Source organism: Pholcus phalangioides, unplaced genomic scaffold (assembly GCF_987345545.1).
Source record: "Pholcus phalangioides strain wild (caught in Gottingen) unplaced genomic scaffold, Ppha-v1.0 ptg000008l_1, whole genome shotgun sequence".
In the NCBI taxonomy this organism is placed as follows: domain Eukaryota; kingdom Metazoa; phylum Arthropoda; class Arachnida; order Araneae; family Pholcidae; genus Pholcus; species Pholcus phalangioides.
The window spans coordinates 22,746,032-22,773,907 of record NW_028301601.1 but is presented as its reverse complement, the minus strand read 5'-3'; the positions used below and the strand labels follow the sequence as shown (position 1 = coordinate 22,773,907).

Here is a 27,876-nt window from a genome sequence, read left to right as displayed (position 1 = left end):
TTATTGACGTTGCGAAAGATGAAAATAAATTTCGTATCAAAAAAAGTTCTTATTTTGAAAAAATTTTTTAGGACACAAACACTGAACGTACATGATTACTTCCAATTTAATCTTTTGCGGACAAAAAAAAATTGTCCGTAAAAAAGGGTGGCCGTATCGGGGGGGGGGGGGGCTGTTTAAGTTACATTATATAGTGTTAACAATAACTAAAATGGTTCTTTATTTGAATGTGAATGAAATTCTGACAAAATAGAAATGCATTTAAAGTCAAAAGTACATAAATATTGCATAGATACGCAATTAAAATTAGAGAAGAAATATTATACAAGTGCAAAGTTTATATACTGAATTTACATCTTTTAGAAAAACTGATCAATCGATGTTTGGTGGGTTTTACTGAGTATTCAAACTCCTTCAAGATGTATTTTAAGCTGTAAGACTAAATCTAATGACTTTTCGTCATTGTGTCTACAGGTAAATGCATTCAATCAATGCATTGAATTAATTTGCAAGAGCATATGAGTTCCAATTCCACGTTTTTTCACTGTATTAGAGGCTAATTTTTTTTCTCTTAATGATAGAAGAGCGATGATTGCTAGAGCAGGCCATAATAAACAGCGTGGAATAATGTAAAATGTTCGAACACAACCACAGCGACACATGATTTCATATTCTAAATGGACATCAGAGTTGCCAAACATTAACAAACTTCAAGCCAAAATTTCATTTTAAAGTAGCTAAATACAGTAAAAAAGTTGATTAAACAATAAAACTTTTTCTACCATCTAGTGAGAGCATAATTCGAGCCAAAATCGCAATTGTTGGCGTCGGCACAGGGGTTTCAGTCCAATAGAAGGAATGACGGAAAATGGTGCTCGTGACCGTTAAACAGGGGCTCGAAATACATTATTTAAATAGGCTTTTTGCCAGGAAATTTTCCTTTGGTCATAAGAGAGGTTTTACTGTGTAATGCATAAAAAAATATTAAAATGATTGAACTAAATCGTACAGAGGAAACGAAACTGTTCCTCTAATTCATTTTTTACCACTGATGTTTCAAATGTTTTTATTTTCTTCCATCACACGTAAGGAACTGTCCCAAAAATGTATTATAATTGAATGGTTCAATCATTTTTCGCTGAACAATTAAGGGTCATTCACAAGTCAGAGAGTATCTGTATATTCATGTGCGAAACCTCAGAAAGAACAAAGTACGAGATGCAACTAGAAACGAAAATTGCAAAATTCACTGCGTCACTCGGGGCCAGTACCAAAGCCTCCTAGAGAGACGTATCTAGGAGGCTTTGCCAAAAAAAAAAGTAATATAATTACTCCCTGACTTACGAACTTTCCGAGTTACGAACAGAAATATTTTGGCAGGCTTGGTTATAAAGAATGTAACGAAAATTGTAAAGGCAATGTGATGGAGTACAAAATCAGGATGTTGAAGCACAAATAATGTTGCAAAAAAAAAAGTCATTTCATTATACTCAAGTTTCATAGTGTAATATATATTGGAAACAGAGTCGCAACTGGGCAGGGAAGGGGCAGTGAGCCTGGTGCCCCGTGTCAGAGAGTGCACGAATTTCACCCTTTAACCTCTCCTTCAACATTAGAATGAGGTGCCAAAACGCGTGCTTGTCCCAGCTGACAAGCATCCAGTTGCGGCCTTGATTGGAAATATTGCGAGGGCTCAAAAATATTGGTATGGGGGACGCCCAAACTTTTTTCAAGGTTTTCAGAATATCACAAATATTAGCGGGGGGAGGGGGGGGATTTCAATCCCAATACAAGTTTACGCATATGTTCTTTGGAATTCCTTCACTAATTGTAATAGTTATCAGCGCCTTGATAATCTTGGCGTTGGAACTGGGAAGCTGTTTCTCCTTTTCCCACAAAACGTAACTTTCGAAGGGGAGGGGGGTGGAACTAAGTTTTCCCCAAATATTTTCCATTCTAAGAGAAAAAAAATTATTTTAGGAAATCTGCAGCCCCGGTGTGACCGCACCTTTCGCCCCTGCCTCAGTTCGGGCCGGCTCAGGGCACAATACTCTCCACAACTCGCCGAGTTGCGGCCCTGGATTCAACCAGGCCTCCATCACAAAGACTTGCCCCGTTCGTCTTAAGAAACGTAAGAATTCGAAATTCTATGCGTATCGATGGGAACGCTCCCCACAGAATAGATTTTATTTCTAAGCCCCCCCCCCCCGTTCACTTTATTCAACAACATAAGGTACCATTGTTGCCACTGGCATGAGTTTTATTCAAAAAAAAGAAAGCAACAAAAGCTTTTAAAATTATTATTTTCAAGTTTAATGGCGCTCAAAAAGGTGATAAAACTGTTCTCGAGGAAATTGTAGTAGAAGAAAAACCGTACTCTGCATATACGTAGGTTTATTATTTCTTTCTCAAAAACATATTTTCTTACGAAACGAAAGTTTATGAAGAAGAAAATGGCGCTGGGAAACCAATGAAAGAGGAAATAAAACACGCTATTTGAAAATCGTGTCGATAAAAAAAAAAAACCCCAAACAATTTTCGGTTTCCGGGACGAGGCGTCGAATTTTTATTGCTTATCTCACATCCGGGACTTATGGGATAAGAAAGATCTTTTATATGTCTCGTTTTGAGGTAGTTTTTATCATTTTTTTCTTCCTTTTTCAAATCCAGCTGATGTGTGTCATTAAAGAAATTATTTCCTTTTTTGAATTTTTCATGATTTCACACTTAGATCACGAAGAATATATTTACGAAATTTTCAGAGCTCTTCATAGTAAATTTGTGAAATTCTATCCATATGCATAAGCTAAGCAAAGTAAACTTAAATGATTTGTAAGAAATCTCTCGTTATTTATCAGCTAAAATGAATCGTAAATAAACGCAAAGCATTATATCAATGCAAGATATACAGAAAACTGAATGTTGTGAAGATATTTATTTTTTGAGATGTTGATTTTTCTTAAGGAAAAAAAAACTGATCTCTGTCTCTACCGGTAGTCGAACCCGGATCCCTCGTTTGCCGTACGAGTGCTCTAACCACTAAACTACAGTGGGGTGGAAGCATGGCCCCTACATCCTAGAGCAGGGCCCCTAGGCTGGGATCTTTTGCGCCCCCCCCCCGACCACACTTTCACGGGCCCTTTATGATGAATTTATAGCGTGAAAAAGCAAAAAAAATTGTGAAAATCGTCCCGGACCCCAGGGCTGGAACCCTGTCAGCCCACCCCTTGTGGTTCTACTGGGTAGAAGCAGAGATGAATTTTTTCCTTCCTTAAAAAATCAACATCTCAAAAAATAAATATCTTCACAACATCCAGTTTTCTGTATATCTTACATTAACAAGTAGAGAGCGACATCGTGTCATACATTATATCAATGTTATCTTCCTTTCACTGATAGTAAAAATAATCTTTAGAAAATGCCTGTGTCGTAATGTCACGAATAAAGCGATTTGCAAATACGGGATAAGAATTACTTTCATACATGTGGTTTTTGTTATATGGAGTGTGATTGTAGAATCTATTGTTTAACGCCGTTATCTGCTGCCATAAAAATGAGTGAAAGATGGGATTTTTTTTTTTTTTTTGTCGCTTTTAAATTTAGCGCATTATTATACCAATAAAAAAAAATGAATGAACTAAATTCATTTTTCGTCACAAAAACAATCATTTGATCAAGAATGCGTGTGGCACTTTGCAGTTGCAGCTAAGGTTTACTGAGGATGCAGTTAACACACAAAAATAAAGTAGCCAACAATTGTTTGGCGATGCTATTATCGATCCGGTTCACAAGCTTTGAACGAATTTCATTGGTTTCGAGAGAATGATATTTTTTAGGTTTTTTTTTTAATCAAACAGAAGGAGCATTATATTTTGATGACAGGTTTTTGGAACATTTCCAGTTCCCTTTTCTTTTATTCATGAATAAAAAACACAAGTTTCAATTTTTAATAGTTATTATTATACGGTTATGTCACTCCCCTGTTATTCAGTTATTCACCTGATGAACGGAGTTGCACTCGCTAAGGGGCCGTTCAAGTATTACGTAAGCAAATTTTTAGCCACTTTTGACTCCCCCCCCCCCTCCCCCGTCAGAAAAATTTCGTCATCAGCTCTGCCCCTCTGAATCCTAACTCATATTTTCATAAAGGGTGGTTGATGACGTAAGCATTATCCAAACCCCCCTTGTCATCAAAAGTCAGCAAATCGGAAACGGCCCCTAAAGTGTATTTTATTTTTTCAGCCATCTTTCAATCCATGGCAAAAAGGGAATACAAACTTTAAATGAAAAAAAAAAAATGGTTAGGATGATAATGTTTCAATCTAAATCCCACTCTCTCAGCAATGCTGCCGCCTGGCAGTCGAGTGGTTAGGGAGTTAGCCTGTGACTGTGCAGGTCTGGGTTCGGGCATGGAGAGATGTCTACTAACACTAACAAATTTTTTGGACGGATCATACTGATCTCTTCGGAATATGTGAAGCTTGATGTCTTTAAATTTGCCACGTCTTTCAGCGGGCTCTTAAGTATAACACTATTCCGGCAACCAAGTCCAAGATTAATTTGCGAATCTCATTTTTTGTTAAACAATTTGAACCGAATTCATGAAATTTAAATAAATATGCAAGGCTGATTTTCCCCGATTTCCCGAAAGGAATTCTGTCCACACATCTGATTTCCACATGGGTAAGCGGGGCATCCGACCATGACCGAATAATTCTAGAGGCCCCAAAATGTGAACAATATCTGTTACCTGACCAACTAAAGATTTTTTACTCCAGTCACGGGAGCCCCTATTTCCTCTTTTCTCCAGCGTCTACCCTGGTCAAAGTCAGACCTTATGTACATAAAATAGCATCTTAAAGATATCAATGCATACCATCTTTAAAAAAACCCTACTGTTATAAGCTTCAGCTTTCATAACATTGTTGTAGAAAGCATCTTTCCATAAACATACTGTTATAAACATAATCTTTTAGAAAAACATAGTTGCAAACAGCTTCTTTAAAAAAAAAAAGTGAAAACAGCTTCTTTAAAAAAAACGTGAAAACATAATCTTTCAAAAGTCATTGTTGCAAACATCATCGTTCAAAATTCATTATTGTAAACAATATCTGAAAAAAAAAATATAGCGGTGCAAACAACATATTTCAAAACTCTTCATTGAAAATAATATTTGGCATTCTTGTTGAATATTACAAATCCGGTAGATAAATGTAGTGGCAACAAACGATATCTCTTGAAGACGGTACATTTTGTCCAGCAATCCTAATTTCGGAATTTATAATAGATTTATAACAGCTAATAAATAACATTTATAATACCAATGATGAGGAGAAAAAATAATGATGCATTTTGGTGATGATGAAAAGGTGGATATTATAATGATGGGAAAAACGATTATTATGCAAGTCTTTTTTTCAAAATGTTGTACATGAATCTTCGATTCGTATAATGGAACCAAGAAACTAATAACAGTGACGTGTACAAAAAAAAAAACTACTCTGAATTTAGTCATACACGGCCTCCAAACATTAGTAGACGTAGTCAAATGTACGTGAACAGTAGCTAACCAATAAAATCACAGACATTCATTATGCCATAAGAGATAATATAAGGTAAAAAACTATTCCAAATTACTTAGTTTTCGTTATTCTAGAATGGCAGAAATAAGAAAAAAAAGAATCATTTTTGTAATATTACAAGACATCATTTCGGACCTATTCAGAGGCGGGGCAAATGTACACTGCACTGCAATTCACCAAAACCAAAAAAATTGTTCCACATGTTAGAGAATAAAAATTATTTCTACATTTTTTTTTCTTCTCATTCTATAATTCCCCTATCATCTTGATTTTTTTTTTTATTTCTTATTTACGGTAAGGTCGTTTTGGCCATTTGTTTCACTATTTAGTTCAAAGTCAAAGCCTCCATTTTTTCCCCTCTTTCTATTCGACGATGGCATTGGAGAAGATGCCCCTGAGTTTGGTGATTTATGCTTGATAGAAAATAGATGGAGAAGAGACATCACGACAATAGATTCGATTGCTTTTCATCTTAATCGGTGCCGCAAATAATACCGAAACGACAAGAGTGAGCGGGACTTTACTTTCTCTTTCCTTTCAATCATTTGAAATGAGAAGAATAAACCCCACATTTCTTACATTCGTTTTTCTAGTACATAGTGGCTCGAATTTTCTTTTTGCTCCAGTATATATTTTATAAAACGTTGTAAGTGTAGAGGTCACTGAGGTAAGAAAGAATCAATGGAATTTCGTGAAGATTTGTATACATATAGATGTAAAGAGAAAAGTCTGGTATCAGCACTCTAAGATAGTATTCCATAAACTTTTGTAACCCACGGCTCGCCCAGAAAAGTCTAATCTCTAATCAAGAACCACTTCAAAGATGTGAACAGGCACACGTCAATATCAACAGCTCACCGCGACGCTCTTGACATAGGTTGGTGTGACACATCCCTGGGAGCCGCCGCGTACAATTTGAGAACCACTACTACATAATCATACTGCATGTATGGTTGTACATGCACTTCGTGCAGATACCTCTGCGGAATTTATAAGTACATGCAGGAACGTGTTGTATGAGTGTATATGAGCGGCCCTGACGTATTAATGTTATCAGAGTTATGCTTGTTTCGTATTGTATTGGTGGTGCTACCTGTCTTCCATATTTGGAATTTTTCATGTTTCGTAAGTATCGTGTTGAAGGTCTGCCGTGTTGTCCCGTTCGGCAAAATTTAGGGATGCGGCAATTTTAGGTGAGAACAAAGAACACCGTTATAAAATTACCGAATTTTAAAGTTATGAGGGTGGCGAAATGCCCCTTGCGGCAAAAGAGCTAGTTACGGCCCTGACCCTGTATAACTACCTTCTTTGTAATTCACAAAACTACAATAAGGAAAAAATCCGGATTGTAAATTTCTAGGTAAAAAAGAAAAGAAATGCAAGCAAAACAAAAACGTTTTAACAAATCAGCGAAATCACAGCCACACATGCTCGCCAAGAAACAAAGAGATGATGTTGTTCATTAGGACATCTGCCAGAAAATTTAAAATATGGAATGGAAAGAGAATTTCTTCACCTTAAGGAGCAAAGGTGATTTTGAATTTTAGTCTTCAAACAAGCCGCAGTAACGAACGTTTGAAGAACCGGTTTTTTTGTTTGCACGTATACAAAGCTACTCATTTAAGGGTTAAATATGTGCCAACGTTATTATTACAATATTAGATTTCAAATACAGTCAAATCCCGTTTTAACGAACACTTTCTAATCCCCCCCCCCCTCTGTCAAGTTTACATAGCAACAATGCAAAAAGCTGGAATTCTTTTATAACGAAATTTCTTTATAACGAAGTGATTTCTCAGGTCTCTTGGAGTTCGTTATAACGGGATTTGGTTGTATTTACTTTGAGAGTGAGCTCTATACAGCTACATACAAATACAGCCGAGGCTCGTTATACCGACCGCTGGTTTGTTATAGCGACAATTTAATAGATCCAAAATATTTTCATATTTTCACAGTGTTATTTGTTATCCAATATAACGACCTGTGAACATTCTTCAATCCTTCACAACGACCGAACTCAAATCGGCATCCGGTTTGTTTTTGGAAAGAAATGGACGAAAATCTGTCGTTGATAGAGTTTGACCCTGACCTTTGATGTCTGAAGAAGAAAGTGTATGAAACATACAAGGGCGTACCCAGGATCTGAACTAGAGGGGGGGGGGCAACTCACCGATACTAAATTTATATGTCTGTGCTATATGCCAATTACTACACTTTAGTTTCTCTTCTGGGGGCAGCTGCCCCCCCCCTCTGCCCCTCGCTGGGTACGCCCATGGAAACATAGATGAATCGAGTAAACACAGATGAATCGATGAATTTAAAGATGAATCGAGTAAACACAGATGAATCGATGAATTTAAAGATGAATCGTTGTCACTTTTTTACGAAAAACACAGTGGTTAACTAGTACCATCACCAGAAACCTTGCTTACCGTTCTGTTTTATTTTCTCACATGTCCCCCCCCCCCCTACTTCCATTTCCCACGTGGGTGGTTTCCTTACTTTATTCTGAATTTATTATGTAACTAGCTGATACCCGGCGACGTTGCCCGCCCCGTAAAAAAATTATATATGTATACCTTGATAATTATTTAATGACTGGCAGCTGGAGTTGAACATTTTTATTCTCAGTTTTGTCACCGTAGTTGTTGTTCTCTGCTATAAGTGACGTCCCATGTCCAGCGAATATTATTCAAACGCCTTTTAAGCATTTTCTAAATTGAAACTATACCTATACTATGGGCGGTTGATGAGATAAAGGCCGCATTAGCACTTACAGGATACCCTGTATATAGGCTAGCAGAAATACCCGGCGCTCTTCCCGGGTTTTCTTCAATTACTGGGAGGATTGGAAAAGTGACAAACCGTTATAAAAGAATAAACTGTTATAATAACAGAATTAAAGGTGTGACAAACCATTGTAAAGGCATATATTCAAGTCTGAAACGCATTGTTGGAAACCACGGTAACCAAAGTAAACGTTCCGAAAGTGATTGTTGAGGCCCCAAAACTATTGTTGCCCGACAGTTTTTCCGCCCATTTCGGGCATTTGCCCAGCTCTGACGAACTTTTAAAGTAGCCTACGGTTCAATCCCGGACCTGTTTGGTATATATGCAAAATCTGGTGACGATCGGTCTAAAACTGTAGATTTGTATAAAGAGCATACATACATACATACTTTCACATTTATATATAAGATTATTAATAATAATAACGTGATCCACACGTATTCCCAAGGGATCAGTATGATCCGTCCAGGGAATTTGTTAGTGTTAGTAAACATCCATGCCCGAACCCAGACCTGCACAGTGAGAAGCCAGTTCCCTAACCACTCGACTGCCAGGCGGCTAATTTTTTTACATATATTCTCAATGGAAGAATATACAGGCAAGTGATTTTATTACAGTCGACGCTCATTATAACGATCCCACGTCATAGAGACCATTCCATTACAATGACCGTTAATGTGCCGTGGGAAAAATTGGTAAATGGGGGAATTTTTTTAGCGTTCGTGGGAAATTCCGTGAGTTTTCATCAAATAAAAAGAATTATTTATTCATTTATTTTAATTTTTGCTTTTCTGAAACTAAATACACTACTTGGCTAGGTATCTTTACCTATAGACGGCAGCACATTAATTCTGAATTTGGAGGGAAAAACTTGCTCAAAAGGGAAATTTTTGAGGGAAAATTCGATGAGGTTAGTTAATAAAATGAAGAATTTCTGTTCATACAATAAGTAATGGTTCAAAATAGTTTGGACACTGCATCGACATTTCTCATTATCATATTATTTTGCTAAAACTAGTGTTATTTAGGATAGGAATGAAAAAATATTTAGGACATATTTTTCATTTTGCAGGGCATATGTTTACAGTTTTTTCAAGAGCATTAAATGCATATTTTATAGAGCATTTTTTAGAAGTTTTTACAGCATAAAAATCCTAGCCCTAATGATGAATATGTTCTATTTCTTAGTTTCATGCGGCAAAAAACTCTTGGTGTCTCTCCATGGATCTCTAATGAGTAAATAACTTTTTGTAAGAAAGACTGATAAAACACTATAGAAACCCTCATAGACTTACTTGATCATTTCCCAGTATGAATAAGACCAGAAGGAAAAAAACAGGGCATCAATTCTCCCTTAATAATGATTGATATACTATATCGCGTCCATTATTGCTCATGGATGGCCAGAATAAATCGCTTCCAAACGACAAAGACAACAAGGTTAAGTAGGAAATTACGATAGGAAACTTGAGACCACGAGTCTTGAGTGATCGATATGGCGTCGCGTTTCATCTCATCTTTTTTTGGGGACGTTGTGGAAAAATAAAGAGCCTGAGGACTCAACAAGTCCATAAAATAGACATCTTCGTGGACTTGATGATACGAAGAATTCCAACTTTATATATTTTAATATGAGAGCTCACACGAGGACAAGTGTACGCCATTATTTTTTCCAATTTTGAATATCGGTCGTGTTTAGGAGCTGCCAACGATTTCTGCATATAAAATGGTTAACAACGAAAAATAATTTCTAATTACTGTAACCGTTGACTTTAATATTTTGATCATGTTTACGTTTTATCTCATTAAGTGTAATGAAATATTTTATTTTTGTATCAGCCATCCGGGTGATGTTGAGAGGGAAAGCCCACGCCGAGTGGAAGGTCGTGGTCAGCGGTGACCGGAGGACAGTCAAGGATGACCACGTCTTCATCGATGACCGCACAGTCATATGGGGGAAAGGTAACTAATATTTTTCTACGACTTGTTCTAGATAAAAATATACGGATTGCCCCAGAAATTCGTATATAAATCGGTTAAAAAAATCGTAAAAATTTAAGGAAGTGGTGTATTGATGCATATAGAAACGTCCTCTCCACTTGTCAATACAAGATTCATCGAAAGACTGGTTATTTGTGGAGATGAAGATTACAAGGAAGAAAATTCATCGCTGCCCCCACGGGGACTCGAATCCCGGTCTCTCGCTTGCCGGACGAGTGCTCTACCATCTAAGCTATGGAAGCAGATAGAATATTTCAACCTTGGAGCGTATATATATGTTGAAAGGCACCGTACATGGACGGCGTCAACAATCACCTAATAGCTCGTGAATGACAAAGGCCAACCAGATGGCCATATGCATATAGAAACGTCCTCTCCACTTGTCAATACAAGATTCATCGAAAGACTGGTTATTTGTGGAGATGAAGATTACAAGGAAGAAAGGTGCCCCCCACGGGGACTCGAACCCCGATCTCTCGCTTGCCGGACGAGTGCTCTACCATCGAATGTAGCATAGCTTAGATGGTAGAGCACTCGTCCGGCAAGTGAGAGACCGGGGTTCGAGTCCCCGTGGGGGGCAGTGATGAATTTTCTTCCTTGTAATCTTCATCTCCACAAATAACCAGTCTTTCGATGAATCTTGTAATGGTCTATTGATGCCTGATTAGCATATTTCCAGTGATTTGCTTTCGTGCAGCGCCCTCTGTTGTGAAAAATTTTGTTCCGATTTTTGACGACAGAGGACGTTATACGAAAGTGAATCACTGCAAATATGCAAATCAGAGACCTATAAAATGCATGGTGTGCGACTCATTTCTGAATGTTCGTTTTTACTAGCGCTTACATAAGGTTTTCATTGTGTTGATGACCATTGGTGGATAAAGCACCTTCTGAGTGAAGTTATTTTACTTCAGCCACAAATTACCGGATGAATATCTCGGACACAGAAAAGATTGAAAAAAGGTACAGGTCCAACCAAAGCTGTGTAATAAAGAGTACTTTGGGTCCAACACTCCTGATTTGCTTTCGCGCATCACACCTTCAAACGAAAAAAATTTTAACTTAATTTCTTTTCTGTACCAAAAAAAAAAATTATCCTTCGCGCACGCGCGTGTATATGAACAACTTTATCTCAAAACGCATTAAAATATGGAAATTCCTTCAATTTTTATGAATTTTAAAACGATTTATGAGACACCCTGAACACATGGTGATCCCTCCTGGAGAAAATTTCAATTCAGCCAATAGATGGCAGAAGCGTTTATCACATCGGATGCGTGATAACCGAAAAACAACATTCTATGTCTTAAAAATATTTACATTGCGTTATAAACCAAAAAATAAACGTAATTCGTTGAAATGACCTTTTTGCTGACTGTCATCATTCGAAACAAAAATGACGCCAATTTCACGTCATAGATGACGTTATTCTACTGTTGGTGAAAATTACATTCATATGTTTAGTTTTATGTGACAAAGTGGTATTTTCCCTGTTTCCTTTATTTATGACATGAAACATTCATTTTCGTGTGTATTTCTCAGATAAGGTCGAAGGCTCCATGCCGATTTTGCCAAGGGGTCGCCACTCGTTCCCATTCAGATTCCAACTCCCGGAAAGTTCTCTGCCGTGCAGCTTCGAATCTAAACCTTGCACAGTAAGGTACTACGTCAAGGTAACGGTGGACATTCCGTACGCATCCCCTCCTCAAGGTATGAAGTACTTCACAATCATCGGCCCTCACATCGACTGTATGGACGAGCAGTACCTGGTGAGTTATCGCGTAATTTGCCTCATGCGTTTAGTTTTCGATCCCGGGTCATATGGTCATCCTAGATAGACATGAAGCTGATATCCAAAGCAATGCCGTACAGGTATTTTATTATGATTTTTTTTTTTTAATCATATGTTTTGAATGTTTTTCCTTTCCTACACAGAAACCTCTAATGGGAGCCGACCACAGAGCCATCTGCTGCCTATGTTGTAAGAGTGGAGTCGTGAGTGTCCGCTGTGCCCTTGAACGTTCAGCCTATTGCTGTGGCGAAAGCATTCGGTTGAAGGCTGACATCGACAACCAAAGCGATGAAGTCCTAAGGCTTAGACTCAAACTAGTACAGGTGAGATGCCACGTTCTAACACGATATCCCAAAAGCTAGTACATATTCTGAAGGTACGTGTGCACATATGCTTACTCGCTTTGACCATAGGATAATGAATAATTACGAAGAATTTTTTATTTTCTTCTTATTTTTCCGCATACATACAGCCCAGTTGCGATAGCAGCGACGTAGCCTTCGCTATTGAAAAAAACCCAAGAGAAGCAACGCAAGTCTCATTGATGTGCCGACCGTTGGCGGGTCGTCCCAAGTTTCGCGTCTAGTCATCACCTTCTAGAGATAGAAGGCCTCTGCACTGTTTGCCATAAACGTCATTCAGACTACCTAGCAAGTTTGCCACATTTTGAAACACAGCATCCTATTTCGTTTCTTCTTATTTTGGCGTAGAATCTTCCTGATTGGCTCACAAATACCACGTAGTGATTGGATGTGGGGCATAGAAATCGCCAATTCTGAACCCGATCATTTCTTTTCCTCACACCGATGATACTGGCACGAGCAGGGAATTTTTTTTTCCCTGAATATTCTGAGGGAAAATGGACTGCTTACTGACGTCACAAGCTGAGTGCGGAGGCCTTCTATCTCTAGGAGGTTCTGGTCTAGTGCGTGTTATTTGGCTAGCAATGAAATATTTCGTCACATCCGTACACATTGATGGGAAGTTTCAGCAAACCGTTCAAGAACATCGCATAGCACAAGGGTGTAGTCACACCTTGAAGTATCAGCGCGACACACTTTAAACGCGAACCAATTAACCTCTTCTGAGAGTGCATAATGAAAGTTTGTGCTATTTTTGGTGTTGTTTTATTTTAACGAAATTTACTTTTCTCGGGTGCATATTAATAATTTACTGAAAATTTACCGTCATCAATTCACCGTCGCGCACTTCACCGCTAAGAAATTTCACCGACAACAGTTCATCACCACTAAGAGATTGACCGAGTTATCAAGCAAGTGAGTGAATATGTGAGTGAGAGAGTGACTGAATGAGATGGTTAATGAGCTAACGAATAAGCTAGTGAGCGAATGACAGTATGAATGACCGACTGAGGGAGTAACTGTATGAGTGAGCGATTGAGTGACCCATTCGCTCATTTAGTTACCTACTCCCTCACTCATTTATTTGCTCACCTGGTCACTCACTATTCGCTTATTTGCTCATCTGCTCACTCTCTTGCTTATATTCATCCCCTTACTTGCTCACTCTCTAACTCGCTCATGCATTCACTTATTTTCTCACATGCTTACTCTCTAACTCCCTGACTCGTTTGATCAATCACTCACTTGCTTCCTTACTCACTCACTATGCTCTTTGTCGGAGAATTTTCTTAGAGGTGAATTGCCATGTCGGTTAATTGCGTGGTGGTGAATTTTCCTTCCGGTGAATTGCTGGCGATGGATTTTCCGCATTCGCATGGTAATAGATTCATAATACACTTGAAGTGCCAAAACAGCATATATTAGCAAACCTTGGAGAATTTAGCTCCGTCTCTCCCCCATAACAAAAATGTTACGAGGTCCAATCTCGTTGGAGGAAGTGCTGCACACGCCACCATGACGATGACCTCTGCACATAATAACGTTGAATACATTCCGTAACAACCGCAAGAAGTTGAGAACAGGCAACATCAAGACCCAATTTGCATTTCGGTCTACTGATAAATCATGAAAATAGAATTAAAAAACAAAATGTTTATAATATCACCCCCCCCCCTTTCTCTATCTCAAGAAACTTACGATAATAATCGTAACTCTCCGCAAAATAAAAGAGAAAAAACAGAATAAAAAAGAACTACTTTAATGGGGGCCGGCGAAAACGCAAGGAACGAAAGATTTTGAATATTTTGTAATACTTATAAAAAAAGAATAGAGTTTTCTTGGAAACAAAAGTAATCTCGGGGAAGAATAAAAGAGAAACTGTGTATACAATTCTGATATGCAAAACCCACTTTCCTCCATTCATGCAAATTAGGCTGGGAACGAGCGTCGGAATAGTACGTACACATATAATACAACATTAGAGGTAGAGAAGAATTTGAATATTACTCTTCTAAGAATATATTCTGTTTTCTCTCCAGTTTATTTTTTCGCCCTCTAAACATTTTTGGTGGGTATAATACTTTTTCGTTCTCGAATCAAGAAAATTTTAGCTAATATCATTAAGATGATTAAGTTAATTTCATTAAGAGGAAATTGATACGCATAATTGAGTATGTAATCAAGCGGAAACCATTAGCTTCAATTTTGACTAATTTAAAAAAACGTTTGTGTGTTAATTTTCGAACTCAAGGAAATGAATTTGATGTTTCGAAACTAATCCTTTTACTATTAGCTATGCAATTTCTTTACATTTTACCAATTGATTTTTTTTTAATTAATATGTTAAAATTAGTTTAGATTCTCTTGAGAATCTGGTCGGAATATTGTAACTTATTTACTAGCCAATAAAAATCGCCAATTTTAACGATGTTGATTACAGCTGCCCTTAGGGGGTGTGTGATAGGTGCGGTCGCATCGGGCCCTGCATTTCGAGGATCTCCGCACTTATGATAATTTGGAATTTATGAAAGAAGTTATTTTCGTCAATTCTGGAATTATTTCTTTCATAAATTCTGGAATTTAAAAATTTTTCTGGAATTCTGAATTTTCATCCAATTATGGAATTCGGAATTTTTACCTAGAAAGAAATAATTTTCTGGAATTCTGGATTTTCAAATAGAAAAAAATAATTATGGAATTATTTCTTTCATTTATTCGACCATTTTACCAATTCTGAAATTATTTGTTTCCTTATTCTGAACTTTCATCAATTGCAGTATTATTTCTTTCACTTATTCTGAATTTTCGTGACTTTCATTGCCGATAAAAACAATTCCCGTTTATAGGATTAACAATAAAGCGCCTCGAAAAAGGAAAAAACACAGGGAGCTCGAATATATTTCTACCATCTACACTAAGCTGAGAAATCTCGCTCTAGTTCGGGAAGAAGTTTAGAGTGTCCAAAAGTAATAAAATTCGGAGTATTTCAGAGTTAAAGTTATATATATGGAAAGTTATCAACTTCAATTCAGTTGAAATAGTCTTACCTCTTTAAAATTATAATTCGGAGAAACGTGAAAATCAAAGATTTAACGCAATTTATAGTCAAAAAATGCAAGTTTGTTAAATTTGCACAACTCTCAATTTTTATACCGAAAGAAACTCACCTTGTAACACTTGAAATTTTTTTTTTTTATGAGACATCGATGATTGAAAGTAGTAGTAGTAGATGATATTAAATGTTTAAAATTTTGATAGATATTGTACACATTCTGAGTAAGCTTTATATGTTATATATCATCTCATTAAATAGTATTTCACAAATTTAAGCTGTAATTTTGTATAAAGCCCGTGGATTCGTCCAGGCAAGGTAAAAAAGTTCCAGACTTTTAAACCAGGGGTTAGTTTGGTTGTTATTATCGTGTAGCCCATGTCTAATTTAGTATAGTTAGACACTTCTTCCATCGGTCTATCTACATCCATTCAAAAGTTATGGCCATCTGAAGATCTCACATACGCGCAACCTCTTACAATCATTTTCTACCTCTAAGAATCATTTTGGGATGCCCGGGAGCAAAAAGGATAAATTTGAACTCCTGAATTATGAAAGATAGAATCACGAAAGCGGTGTAGAGGGTATAGCAATGCGAGTACGGGCAAAATGATGAGGAAGGTTAGAACGCCATCTGGTGGAACATTAAGGAACTTTTTTTTGTGTTATCTTGAAATCTAAGCAAGATAGGCAAAAAATTTCAATAACCAGGTCATAGAAAGGCATTTAGTTTATGACAAACACACTCGGTTGGGAATAATGTATGTGAAGACATTAAAAAAATTAGTGTACCTAAGTCAGATGTGATCACTACTCCGTATTTTACGCCTTATTTATGAGTTAATAAGCCTTTGTAAGTTGCTAAGTGAAGTTTATCATGTTATAGGTCTGCCTGCTTTCTGTGGAGAGAGAAGTTCGTAGAAAAATCAATAATACCCTACCAAGAAAAAAGATTTATATAAGCTGTGAACCAAATGATTACATACTACGTACATCGATCCCCACCAGGCAAGCTTGAGAAACACTGCAGTAAAGGATGAAATGCTTTCAAAAAATGTGAAATTTTTCGGATCACATACACAAATATTAAAAGATAAGAAAGCAAAGATAGCCTGTATTCGGAGGAGTACCAACAAGTGTTTTACTTGAATAAATCTATCTCGTATTAGCCCTGTGCTTCATTTGAACATGGCAAGGTTTAAAAACAAATTCTGCCATTCAAGCACCAATATCTTTATGGAGAACCAAGAAAACTTTGGCGGAGTTTGAAAACCACCGATGTAGAAACCATAAACCTTTTGGCGATTTATTTTTCATTGTCGGCAACTTAGAAGTTGGTTTTTCCACAGTCGTAACTACCGACAGAACCTGATATTTCAGCGATTCTCAACCTATAGTCCGCAGACCAGAGGTGGTCTGTATAGGTGGGATAGATGATCCGCAGGCGCACTTTAATTTTTTTTATTTTACAACTAAGTGAGGATTATTCAATTTTATGAAATTATGTAATTATCATTGATAGTATCCACACACTTAATCCTTACAGCGGCAACCCCGAAATATCTCGGGTTCTTAAAACTCATATCGGCAACAAATACCGTTTCTGTATTCTACTTCTGATAACATGCCCCCCCCCTCCCCAGTCCTGTCAATCAGTGGGGTGGGTGGAGTCTGTTTCTGTTCAAAGTCTGATAACAGAAGGGCGGAGGGGGGGGGTAGGATGTTTTACCTATCCCTTCGAGATTGTATACGACTATGTTTACAGCAAAAGTAACAGAGAAAACTGTAGTTTTTACCCTTCCTTGTTTATTATTATTATTTTGCATTTGGTGGAGGGAAGAGCAATTATCAGCTCCCGAGATCGGGAAAAAAATATTATTCTTGAAAATAGGGGGCAATTTGTAGAAGGTTTTTTTGTGATTTCCACTGTGGCAGTTATAATGCGGATCAGGAAAATTTAAAAAACCGCTCAAAGGGTTAAGGATCGAATAAAAAAAAAAATTCGGCCCGCATAACTGAACCTGAAGAACCAGATGCACCTTGGTGTTTCCATCGTTAATCCTATTTCGAATCCCCACGCTCTATACATCAGTGATCTTTCAAATTTTTTTTCGGAATTTCTAGTCCTTCATGGGTTCAGAAAGTTGACGCTGTGATAGTTTATCCTTATTTGAAAGATTATATAAGAATTGTTGGAGAACTGCATCTGCGTTGAAGTCGTGGTGAGACTTTGACAGAGCAGTTTCTAGTGGAGGAACAGGCGGATCCAGTCAACACCTATAGCAGGTGGTGTTGGTTCAGTTCAGGGGTTCTTAACATTTTTCAGCCGAGACCAAAAATCAACAAAAACGTCAGCTTCACGACCCATGGGACTGATTGCTTTTCAAAATTAGTGAAACCAGCCACGCAATAAGTTCATTTATAACATTTGGGTCACGACCCACATCTCAGGAACCCCTGCCTGTAAGTGAAATTGTACAATTTATCTCGGAAGACCCTACGAATCAAGTTTGAATCGTGACCCATGGCTCAAGAATGCCTGGCTGAAAATGGATTTTTTTTTACCCTTCTCGGAACCCCTCTAGCGAATCAGGTTTCGGTCGTGACCCATAGCTCAAGAATCCGTACCTGTAAGTGGAATTGAACGACTCATGTCGGAAGCCCCTGCGACCCAAAGGTTAATAATTCCTGATCTAGTCCCCTTGTCGTCGGACCAGGGGGTACAGAAATCACTCTTTTTGTTTGTTCAAAATTACAGGAAGGTGGCTGACAAAATAGATACTTGCCCCAGGCGACAGAGTGGGTGTTTGTTTTCAGCCTGTGATTAAAAAAATGGGGGGGGGGGGAGGAGTCATGGATGTGTTGAAAAAATATGCAGGACCATCCTTTTGTGAGTTGAATTATTTTATTTCTTTCAGTATGTAGAATTTTTCATCGATCGAGGGGTGCTCGGGATTTCGAAAGAAGCCAACCACACGGTGCTCGAATACAGAGGCGAACCGATCCAACCCCAGACGAGATCCAAGTTCGACAGCTCGTCCAGCCTCGTCGTGCCGGTCATGCCTCCGACGTTAATCGGAGTCTGTCGTCTCTTGCAGATCTACTATGTTCTCAAGGTGAGAAGAGAAACAGATGAATATTTATTTTACAAATGTTTCAATAAAGTGCGTTGCTTATCGTACCTGTAATTTGAATTAGCAACCCTATCAGAATGCGAGCATGTACTAGGATAAATATGACTACTATTCACGCTGACCGCGGATTCCACTTGGGCTGTTTACCAAATCTTCACTCTCGGTTGCTCAGCGGAAAAATGTTTTCCACTGAGTAACCGGAAGTGAAGATCCAACCAAAGTGGGATCCCCGGTCAGTGTGAGTTATATTTATCTTCTTGAAAACAGCACTCATTGTTTATGTTGAAAGGTGTTAGAAATCTCGTGGTGTCTTTTATTTATTTGCCTTTTTCGTTGGCTTCCTTCTGTGATGTACGTCCTATTTTTTTATTGGTCTTTTTTTTTTTCCATTTCCCAAGGTGTGGGTCGAGATGGAAAAATCCGGTGACGATCTGCACATGAACTTCCCAATCACGATCGCTACGTGCCCGTTCCGGATACCGAACTCTAATCAGCAACCTAGGCTAGAATATGGTACGTATTGAAATCTGGTGATTATATTTCATCAAGGAAAACTAAGGAAAATTGGGATCTCTCATAATCAAAATCACCCGTTATTTTTAAAATTATTGAAAAATCACCAATGGTAGGTAACTGAGGGAGATAGTGGAAATTGCAGATTGAGAAATGTAGTTCCCCGAAAAAAAAAAGTGTGATAAATATTCATATTTACAGTCATAATTACCATAACGTAGTTTATAAAGTTATGAAAATTATCTGCCTTCATAGTTTTAGTGAAGATAACAGAGATTAAAATTAGCTTCGTTGAAAGAACGGGACGGTTGTACGAAAAATTCTCGGTTCAACCAGAAACACGTGAATGTCCAATAAAATGCGGGTCATAAATTCACACTATTCATAGTGGCCCCCAGAAATAGTTCACACAGTTTACTGGTCCTTGGATTTTTCAAAAAGGTTAAGAAACGCTGGATTAGGGCAAAGACGTGTGCGAGGAATGTTTGAGAACCACTGATGTAGACTATCGGATGTAGACTGTATGGAGACACTAGAGTCATAGGTGCTCAAACTTCCCCTCCACTCAAAAAAATAATTAGGGCTAAGCACCCCCTATATTTCGTGCATATAAAATCCATTTTCTCCCTCTTACCATTCCCCCCGCGTACACCATTGAATCCTGAATATACGGAGGTCTAGGAAGCTTTCGATGTAAAAGCCCCAAAAATAATCCTGTTGAAAACTCACAAATTCTAACACAGAATGGTATGATTACGGTTATAAGTATAAAATCGAACCGGGATTTATTTCAACGGAATCGTATACGTAGGCCAATAAAAAAGAAAAATATATATATAATTACTTTTCTAGTAGATCGAAGCTATATTTAGTTACGATATGGGAATCCTTACAGAGTCAAAAAGTTATCAATACCCACTGATGTTTTCGATATTGGAAGACTACTTCAACCATTTGGATCTGTGAAGCGTCTATAATAATCAACAAGATAAACTCCGAAAGACACCCGATAGAAATAACACCCAATTTCTTCACTATTCGTAAAATATTGAGGTATTTCATAGTACAAAGAAAAGGAGATGTTGAAAGAAACAAGATCAATGGCCCCATATAAAAGTCCTGTGACGCATGGATTTCGAGTGGATAGCAATTGGGGCTCTTCAAGGGTGTTATCAGCTCTCTTTATGCGTGGTCACGTATATTTATGTATAATACGTGTTGCGAGAGTAAGGTTTCGCGTTATACTTGAACCAATAAGCACTTATTTTCCCGGACATTTCGACTCTGGTCGGTTTAAAGCTGGAAAAAATGGCGGATCATTTTCAAACTCAAAATTTGCAGCGTAAGAAACAACATTACGGAAAATACAGTTCTGAAATAAGAGTTGGACCTCTTTGTCTCGAAACTGACGGACAGAGAAAACTTCGAGATAGAGAGTTTTCGAGGAATAGTTTTTTTTGCGTAAGAAAGGAAAAAGACGCCAAAAATTTCGATACTGCACTATACTTCAGTACATACAAATGAAATTATTAGTTAAGCTACAAAATCAGTGATCAATTACACTAATTGCAAACACACTAAGATACGTTCGAATTTTATTTTGTTCAATTCAAATTTTATTTACATACCTAATTTAAAATAATTCGTAAGCTTAGATTGATTTTTTTTTTTTTTTTTTTTTTTTGCTCTTTGAGCCTTCACAGTGTCATTTAGACTAGTAAGAGCTGCAAATATTTCGGGTCTTGTCTTCTCAGTTTGCCCCATAAAATGACGCAGGTTGTTCGACATTTTTCACTGTCACTTTTTCTAGTTCTTCTGAACCATCTTCTGCTGTATTTTCATCACACCTTAGTCGGCCATACATTCAGCAATAGCTTCGGTATCAGTTAAGGTGAGTTTGTAGTGAACATGAATACTGTCTATTTCCCATAAAATCGGAAAATAAAATTTCTAGATTCAAGTGTATGTGAATATTGGTCAGACCCCCAATGTTTTGAAATTTCATCTTCAGCATTGTTCTGAGAATCGTTGAAATTTTATTGAAACATCAGACCTGATCCTTCATCACTGAGATGACTGGTTCCAAACACCCAGCTTTCTTGAAACCATCCCATTGAACCCCTCCGTCAATCATAATAATCGCCTAAGAAATTTCAGTGCATTCTTTTCACTATCATTGTGGCTTGACCTTCAAGATAGAGAGTTTCTCGAAAATGAATTCGAGACAAGTAGGTGAAAATGCATTAATTTAGTACAGTATGAATTTTTTTCGAGGTATAGTTTTCGAGAAAGAGAGCCCTAAACATTTATTTTTCATTTTTCTTAGATTACCATTAGTGATGCGAAGCCATACATTTTCGTACACATCGAGCGATGATTCTTTTGGTGGTTCATTATCTCATTTTCAGGATAATTTTTAAGATAGTTCTTTGAGGGATGGGAAAACTTGCATATTAAGATAGTGAGCTTCGAGGCACGTAACCTAATCAGGCAATGAATGACATGACCACTGTTTGAGGAACATAGCCATGTTTATCCCCCCAGGACCGCACCAGTCAGCGGAGACAAACACGCATTTTGACGCTCCCTTGTAATGTTGTTAGAGGGGTTAGAGCAGTGTTTCCCAAAGTGGGCAATATTGCCCCCGGTGGGCGATGGAAAGGTCCAAGGGGGCAATAGAAGTCACGGGTATAACATAGGATCCTATGTTATACCTGTTCGCTTGAGTTGGGGGGCGATGAGAGAAAAATTTCTCTGAAGAAGGGGGCGATGGAACAAAAAGTTTGGGAAATTATCGGTTAGAGCATAGTTCCCAAAATTTTTGTTCCGTCTCCCCCTGCTGCAGAAATGTTTTCTCTCTCATTGCCCCCCCCCCCCCCCGCGACCATTCCATTGCCCACCGGGGCGATATTGTCCACTTTGGGTAGTACTGGGTTAGAGGGTGAAATTTGCACCTCTTTGGTCCGGCTCACCAGACCCACCTGCTCTCCCCCAATAGTGGTTCCGCCTCTGCTCAATCAAAGAGAGAGAATAGCCTGGGGTCACAAGATTCGAAATTATATTTATTCAATCTCTTGGGGGGGGGGGGGGGGGGTTAAATTTTTTTCTTCCCAAAGAGGGAGGGGGGGGGGTGTCAAGTTTTTTTACTACAAAAATACATTATTATCTCGGCTCAACACCCTCTGGCGCATGCTAACCGCCATGCACATAGCATAATCAGTCAGCAAAAGAAAGCGTTTGAGGCACGTCCACCTCAAATAATTATATAGCCCAATGAACGAAAAACAGTTTAGGCCAGTGGTTCTCAAAACTTTCGCCACCCGCGGCTCCCTTGCCCAATGCATGGTTCGGATTGCAGCTCCTCATAACAACTTGGAAGATACAAAAGAACCACTTCAAAACATAAATAGGCACACAAATCAATAATAAGGCATAATAAGTCGGTGAAGAGGCCCACGCCGACTTACGCATGGAAACCAGTTGTGTACGGCATGGGGGTTTCCCAGTGTGCATGGGGGAAAGCCCACCATGATTATGAGATCTGGTACTATGAGCTTCGAGAACAAGTATGGTTACTGGTGCTTCCAGGCAGATAGCTATTCCCAGAGCACCACTCGCTCGAGGACCCACCGGTCGGTGAAATAGCATTGCTGAGGAACGCGCATCTTCTACTCAGTGATTCTCTAGGTGTGCGTTGCGGTTCCTAGGGGCGTCGCGACGAGTTGGACATACAGTATTGATGTGTATGCTTATTTATGCTTTGAAAACGTTCTTTTATGAATGCTCACAATATCCTCTAAACTATTCTGGGGAGCCACGAGTGAGAAAAGTTTGAGAACTAATGTCCTGACATTAATTAAGATAGGCATTATACAAATTACTGACATTATGATGCACAATGTCCCGCCAGACTCGAATGTTTATGTCGTTGCCTGGCCTATGTAGGCTATCTGACGCAACTAACGGGTTGCCTTTTTGGAGCCTCCTATATAGAGCAGTGGTCCTTTACCCAAGGTCTTTGGAGAGATTCTAGGGTGTCCGCGAGATTGGATGAGAAACCAATTAACTTATTTTTTTTTACATCATCATGTGCTGAATATCATTAGATGAAATGCTCCGCGACCTTCCTCTTATTGACAAAGGGAATCAGTGGCCCTCGTCTCATTTCGGGGTACCAACTACTCCAGGGACTGGTCTCATAAAGGGTCCGTGGAACCCCAGAAATTGATTAAGGAACCCCATACGTTAAATAGCTACACGAAAATAAAATTAGAACATTATTACGTCAATTAATCTGACCCGTCTTAATGCATGGCCCCACATCCTAGGGTAGAGCCCGTAGGCTGGGTTAGCGTGAATTTATAGCGTGAAAAAACAAAAAAATGATGGCCGTTATCCCGGGCCTCGAGCCCTGGGGGCCATGGAAAGGAGATCTAATGCCATAATTTCCGGGGAGAAAGTACTACATGTCAATTGGTAGACAGATACTTCCTTCTGGTACCTATCAGATGCTAGCAGGGTATAAGATATTTGGGGACCCCCCTCAAACATTACTTATCCCAGATACTAGCAAAATGGTCCAACAAGTAATTAGTAACGGTTATTATATTTGCAGAGATGTGCTGCGACCACGTCGAAGGTGGAATGTACATCGGACCGGAATTCCTCCTCGGACAAGTATACGACGGAACGATGGGAGGCGTCGAAGAAGGCGAAACGGTCGTGTTATACAGGCCAGTATACGTCTGCGTGAAAACGAAACCGAAGGCCACCACAACCGAAAATACCCAGTCCCAACAGCAGCAGCAAAGGAGCATCAGCACACCGGCGCAACCTGCCACAAATCAACAGCAGCAGCAGCACCAGCAAGCAGAATCCGTAACTGCTGCCGGTAGTCAAAAGACTACCACCACCACCACAACCATCATTACTACCGCTGCTACCACCACCAACACCACCACCACAGATGAACAAGCAACGTCTAAAGCGTGAGTGAGAAACTCTACAACGATGCTTCGCATACTTTCTGCTAATTTAAGAAGAAATAATAAATAAATAAAGGCCACATCGAAAAATGAATGAAGATGGCCTGACAACAGCATTACACATAATAATACCAAAGAATATAGTAACAAGAAGAGTTACAGACTTTGTTACCGATTAGCCTTAAGATGCACAAAAAAACACGTGTATGAAAAAGCAGCAGAAAATATTGAAACATTAGCCTTCAGTGCTATTTAATTAAAGGAATATCCAATATATATTGTGGGTTATAATATTTGTGAACATCGAAAATTAACCGTTTTTCCCTGTCCCACAAAAAAAAAAAAACGCACTCGTGGTTTTCTTGATTTCAGCAACTAAAAGAACATTTTTTGTGTTATTATATTTACATGTTTCGTGGATTTGAGAACTAGCGTGACCACTGGCAAGAAAGAAATGAATACTTACTGAGGACATTGGCAAAGACAGTATACACGTGCGATGTCCTCTTATACATATATTGGGAAATCTTTGATCTGTGTTTCGGAAAAGCATGAAATAACAATAAAAATGGGATGATTAACATGGCGCATTGCTGCTCTACATCTATTCAGTATAATCTTACTACTTATCTCATAATTTCAAATTTATATGCAATAGTGAAAGTAATAATGAAGTACCTGTGATCACATTTTTGCGCAGCTGTTGCTTTTGTGAACAAATTCGGGATACCAGACTGTCGTAGTCAGTGACGGATTAATGGAGCTTTTAAGTAGGGCGGTTGGTTCGAAGAAGCAACAAACCGGAGGTCCTGAGGGTATGGGGTACCCCCTCCCCCCCCCCAAGAATATTTTAATTTTTTGGTCTCGGGTGGTGCATTCATCCCTCCCTTTAATCCATCAGTGGTCGTGGATTGGAGTTTGCACTGAATATGTTTCCAACTTTCATCAGGAGATGTTTCTGGATATCGGAGAATAAGAGCTTTTTGAGATGTTTACCCATAAATTTATGCATTGACTCGGCTTGGATAAAACTGTCCTGTTTTGATTGGTTACTGTTCACTGACTGAGACAGGACACAGTTGCTGGTAAAAAGAGACAGTTTTTTCCCTCCTCTGTACAAAGAGGCCATGGAATCTACACTGCTTCAAAGGAGAGAGAAGGCCATTAAGTCAAGTCGGGTTTGGATGCTTCCATTGAAACTTGCAGCCTATCCGTTCGGAAGCCATGAGCAAAAACTGACAAATAGTCAATCAGGTAATTTGTCGTCTATCCCAGATGACCAATCGAGCGTTCTCAACAGACAGACATTGAATTTCATCAGACAACCACATTCAGTGAACAGCGAAGCGACAACCTCAACACTAGTTTCATCCAAGCCGAGCCAATACATGATAAATATGGGGGCTGAGATCTCAAAAGTCTTCACACTCTAGCATCTGGAAGCAGCTGATGGTGCCAACCAAATTGGGGAACGTCAAGTACAAACTCCAATCTATGATAGACTAACAGTACGAAAACGTTCATTTATCGTACAGCTACGTTATATCGTACTGTTATGTTATAAATGTCTATACTTCTCCAAAAGAAATAGGTTCATGTAACATTGTGTTTTGAATTGATTTGTTGAACTGACATGACAAAAGAGTTTTTGCACACTGTCATAGCCAGGAATTTATTTGGGAGCGGGACGACACTAGTGAGATGGTGAATTTAATCTTATGACTCACCTACAGCAATTTCTTTTAGAAAATTTCTTGTATTTCGTGGAGGAACTGGTGATTAAGATCTCACCCTTCTTGGCTAAGGTTCGGAAGTCCAAGATGGTGGGTTAGCTTATCGTACATGTCAATACCTTGTTAATTATGCAGAAGCTTAATGGCTACTCATAAAAATCTCAGGAAATACAAAATTCTTTGATCTAAAAAGACTAAATTTCCCAAGACAGTAAAGTCACCTTTTGTCTATGCTACAATATTGATTAGAGTAGTGACTTTTCGTGTACGCGTGAGGCTAATTTCTTGGATATTTAATTCTTACATCACCAGATTAACTAAAAATTGTCGAAAATTCCCAGACTTATTATATTTACATATATAAACTTATGTTTCTCCTATACATTACACGTGCATGAAAAATTATTACCATAAACGTAGCTCATAGTCGCTACGTATTTGATGAAATGCACATTTCTAGACTGTACGTGCTAAAAATCCTGAAGAAAATTCTATAATAAAAGCCATTCACACTCCTCAGAGGATAAAATAAGTAGTAAATTTTGTGGCGATATCATAATTGTGGAGTTCTCCGTGTGTGCGAAAATTAAATAACAAACTGAAATGATCTCACTTGTCTGGGCGACGTGGCCATTGAATTGTTGTCAGATGACCATGAGATCTAGGCTAGACAGATCGATTCCTAAGCTAATTGACCAATACGTCACCTGACTGGTGAGGTTTTCACCACAAAGGCTCTTTTTGTGGCAGAGCAATTATGCAGGATCAATGATACAATTCTGGCAGTACATAAAAGCGAGCTGCAGAAGTCGGTAGTCAGCGGGGGCGGGAGAAGTTATAAGGTGCCACTATGCTTATCTTTCTCTGATCTCCCAGAGAGATACAGATTTCAGCCACTTGAACAAAACAAAAGTAATCAGCTAGGGATTCAACCATGTGGTGCCGGGTCAGCATTCAAGAGAAAAGGACCCTTTGCAAACTACCCATTTCAAGTTACAGATGACCACCACATTGAGGTATTAAGGTGCTGATTTATAATTGTAAGGGTGGGGCTGTCCCTACAGTCGATACTTACTGAGCTGAGCAAAATTTCATCAGGAACCTTCTCTGCTTGCTTCTTCAGACTTCAATGTCCACAGATGAAATGATTTTGGTTTTGATGATTTGGTATGCTAATTTTAAAAACTAGCAAATAAAAATTCTTTTATTTTAGTCATCTCAGTGACGTGTATAAGTGACAAAATATTGTCATGAGAAAAATCCTTTTTTAAATGAGAATTAATTATTTGAGTATATTGTGTTACCCACTTATCTTGCGTCGATAAGACTTAAAAGGAAATAAAAAACAATTAAACATTATACGACTTAAACGAACAGCAAATCAATTGAATAAGATGTACAGTAGGTGAGTTTGCCATGTTGATTGTATCCCATAAGCCTCCAAGCAGGTAAATTTTGTTAACAGTAACCCTGATGGTAATCGTTTAGCCACAGGTTATCATTTGAGATGATTATTGTTCTAGTGTATTATACCGACTTACAGTACGTTACACACACATAAAATAAATATGTATATCATATAAGCATATATTCATTCTGCTGCGTGGTGCTTTCGTAACTCATTTGCATACAGAGATCGAAATTGTCAAAGTTTATAAAATTTTGCTACTTAATGCTTGTTGAAAATGTATAGATAAACCGTAAAAAGAATATGAGAAGAAAAAAAGATGAGCTTTCTTTTTACTTGAAACACGTTCATAAATGGTGTAAATAATGTTCTTTTGTTTCAGAGTAGTATGTTAATAAATATGAATGATATTGAAATATCCTGATATAACTAACTGCAATATCTGTTTGTAATCACCGTTAATGGATTCAAGGAAAATGGCATGTTATCATTATGTTGATGATAATTTATGTACTATGAAATAA

General features: G+C 38.3%; 1 protein-coding gene across 1 annotated transcript in view; it reads left to right on the top strand.

Moving 5' to 3' along the window:
- The window catches only part of LOC149084018 (arrestin domain-containing protein 2-like), a 125,786-nt gene extending 98,326 nt beyond the window's left edge, over positions 1 to 27,460 (top strand). Inside the window, exons 3-8 of the mRNA XM_089234363.1 lie at positions 10,212 to 10,334; positions 11,916 to 12,142; positions 12,309 to 12,488; positions 18,498 to 18,695; positions 19,112 to 19,226; positions 23,842 to 27,460. Coding sequence (XP_089090489.1) covers positions 10,212 to 10,334; positions 11,916 to 12,142; positions 12,309 to 12,488; positions 18,498 to 18,695; positions 19,112 to 19,226; positions 23,842 to 24,218 — 1,220 coding nt within the window. The 3' untranslated portion in view covers positions 24,219 to 27,460. The remainder of the gene's footprint in view (positions 1 to 10,211; positions 10,335 to 11,915; positions 12,143 to 12,308; positions 12,489 to 18,497; positions 18,696 to 19,111; positions 19,227 to 23,841) is intronic.
- Positions 27,461 to 27,876: the final 416 nt, after the last annotated feature.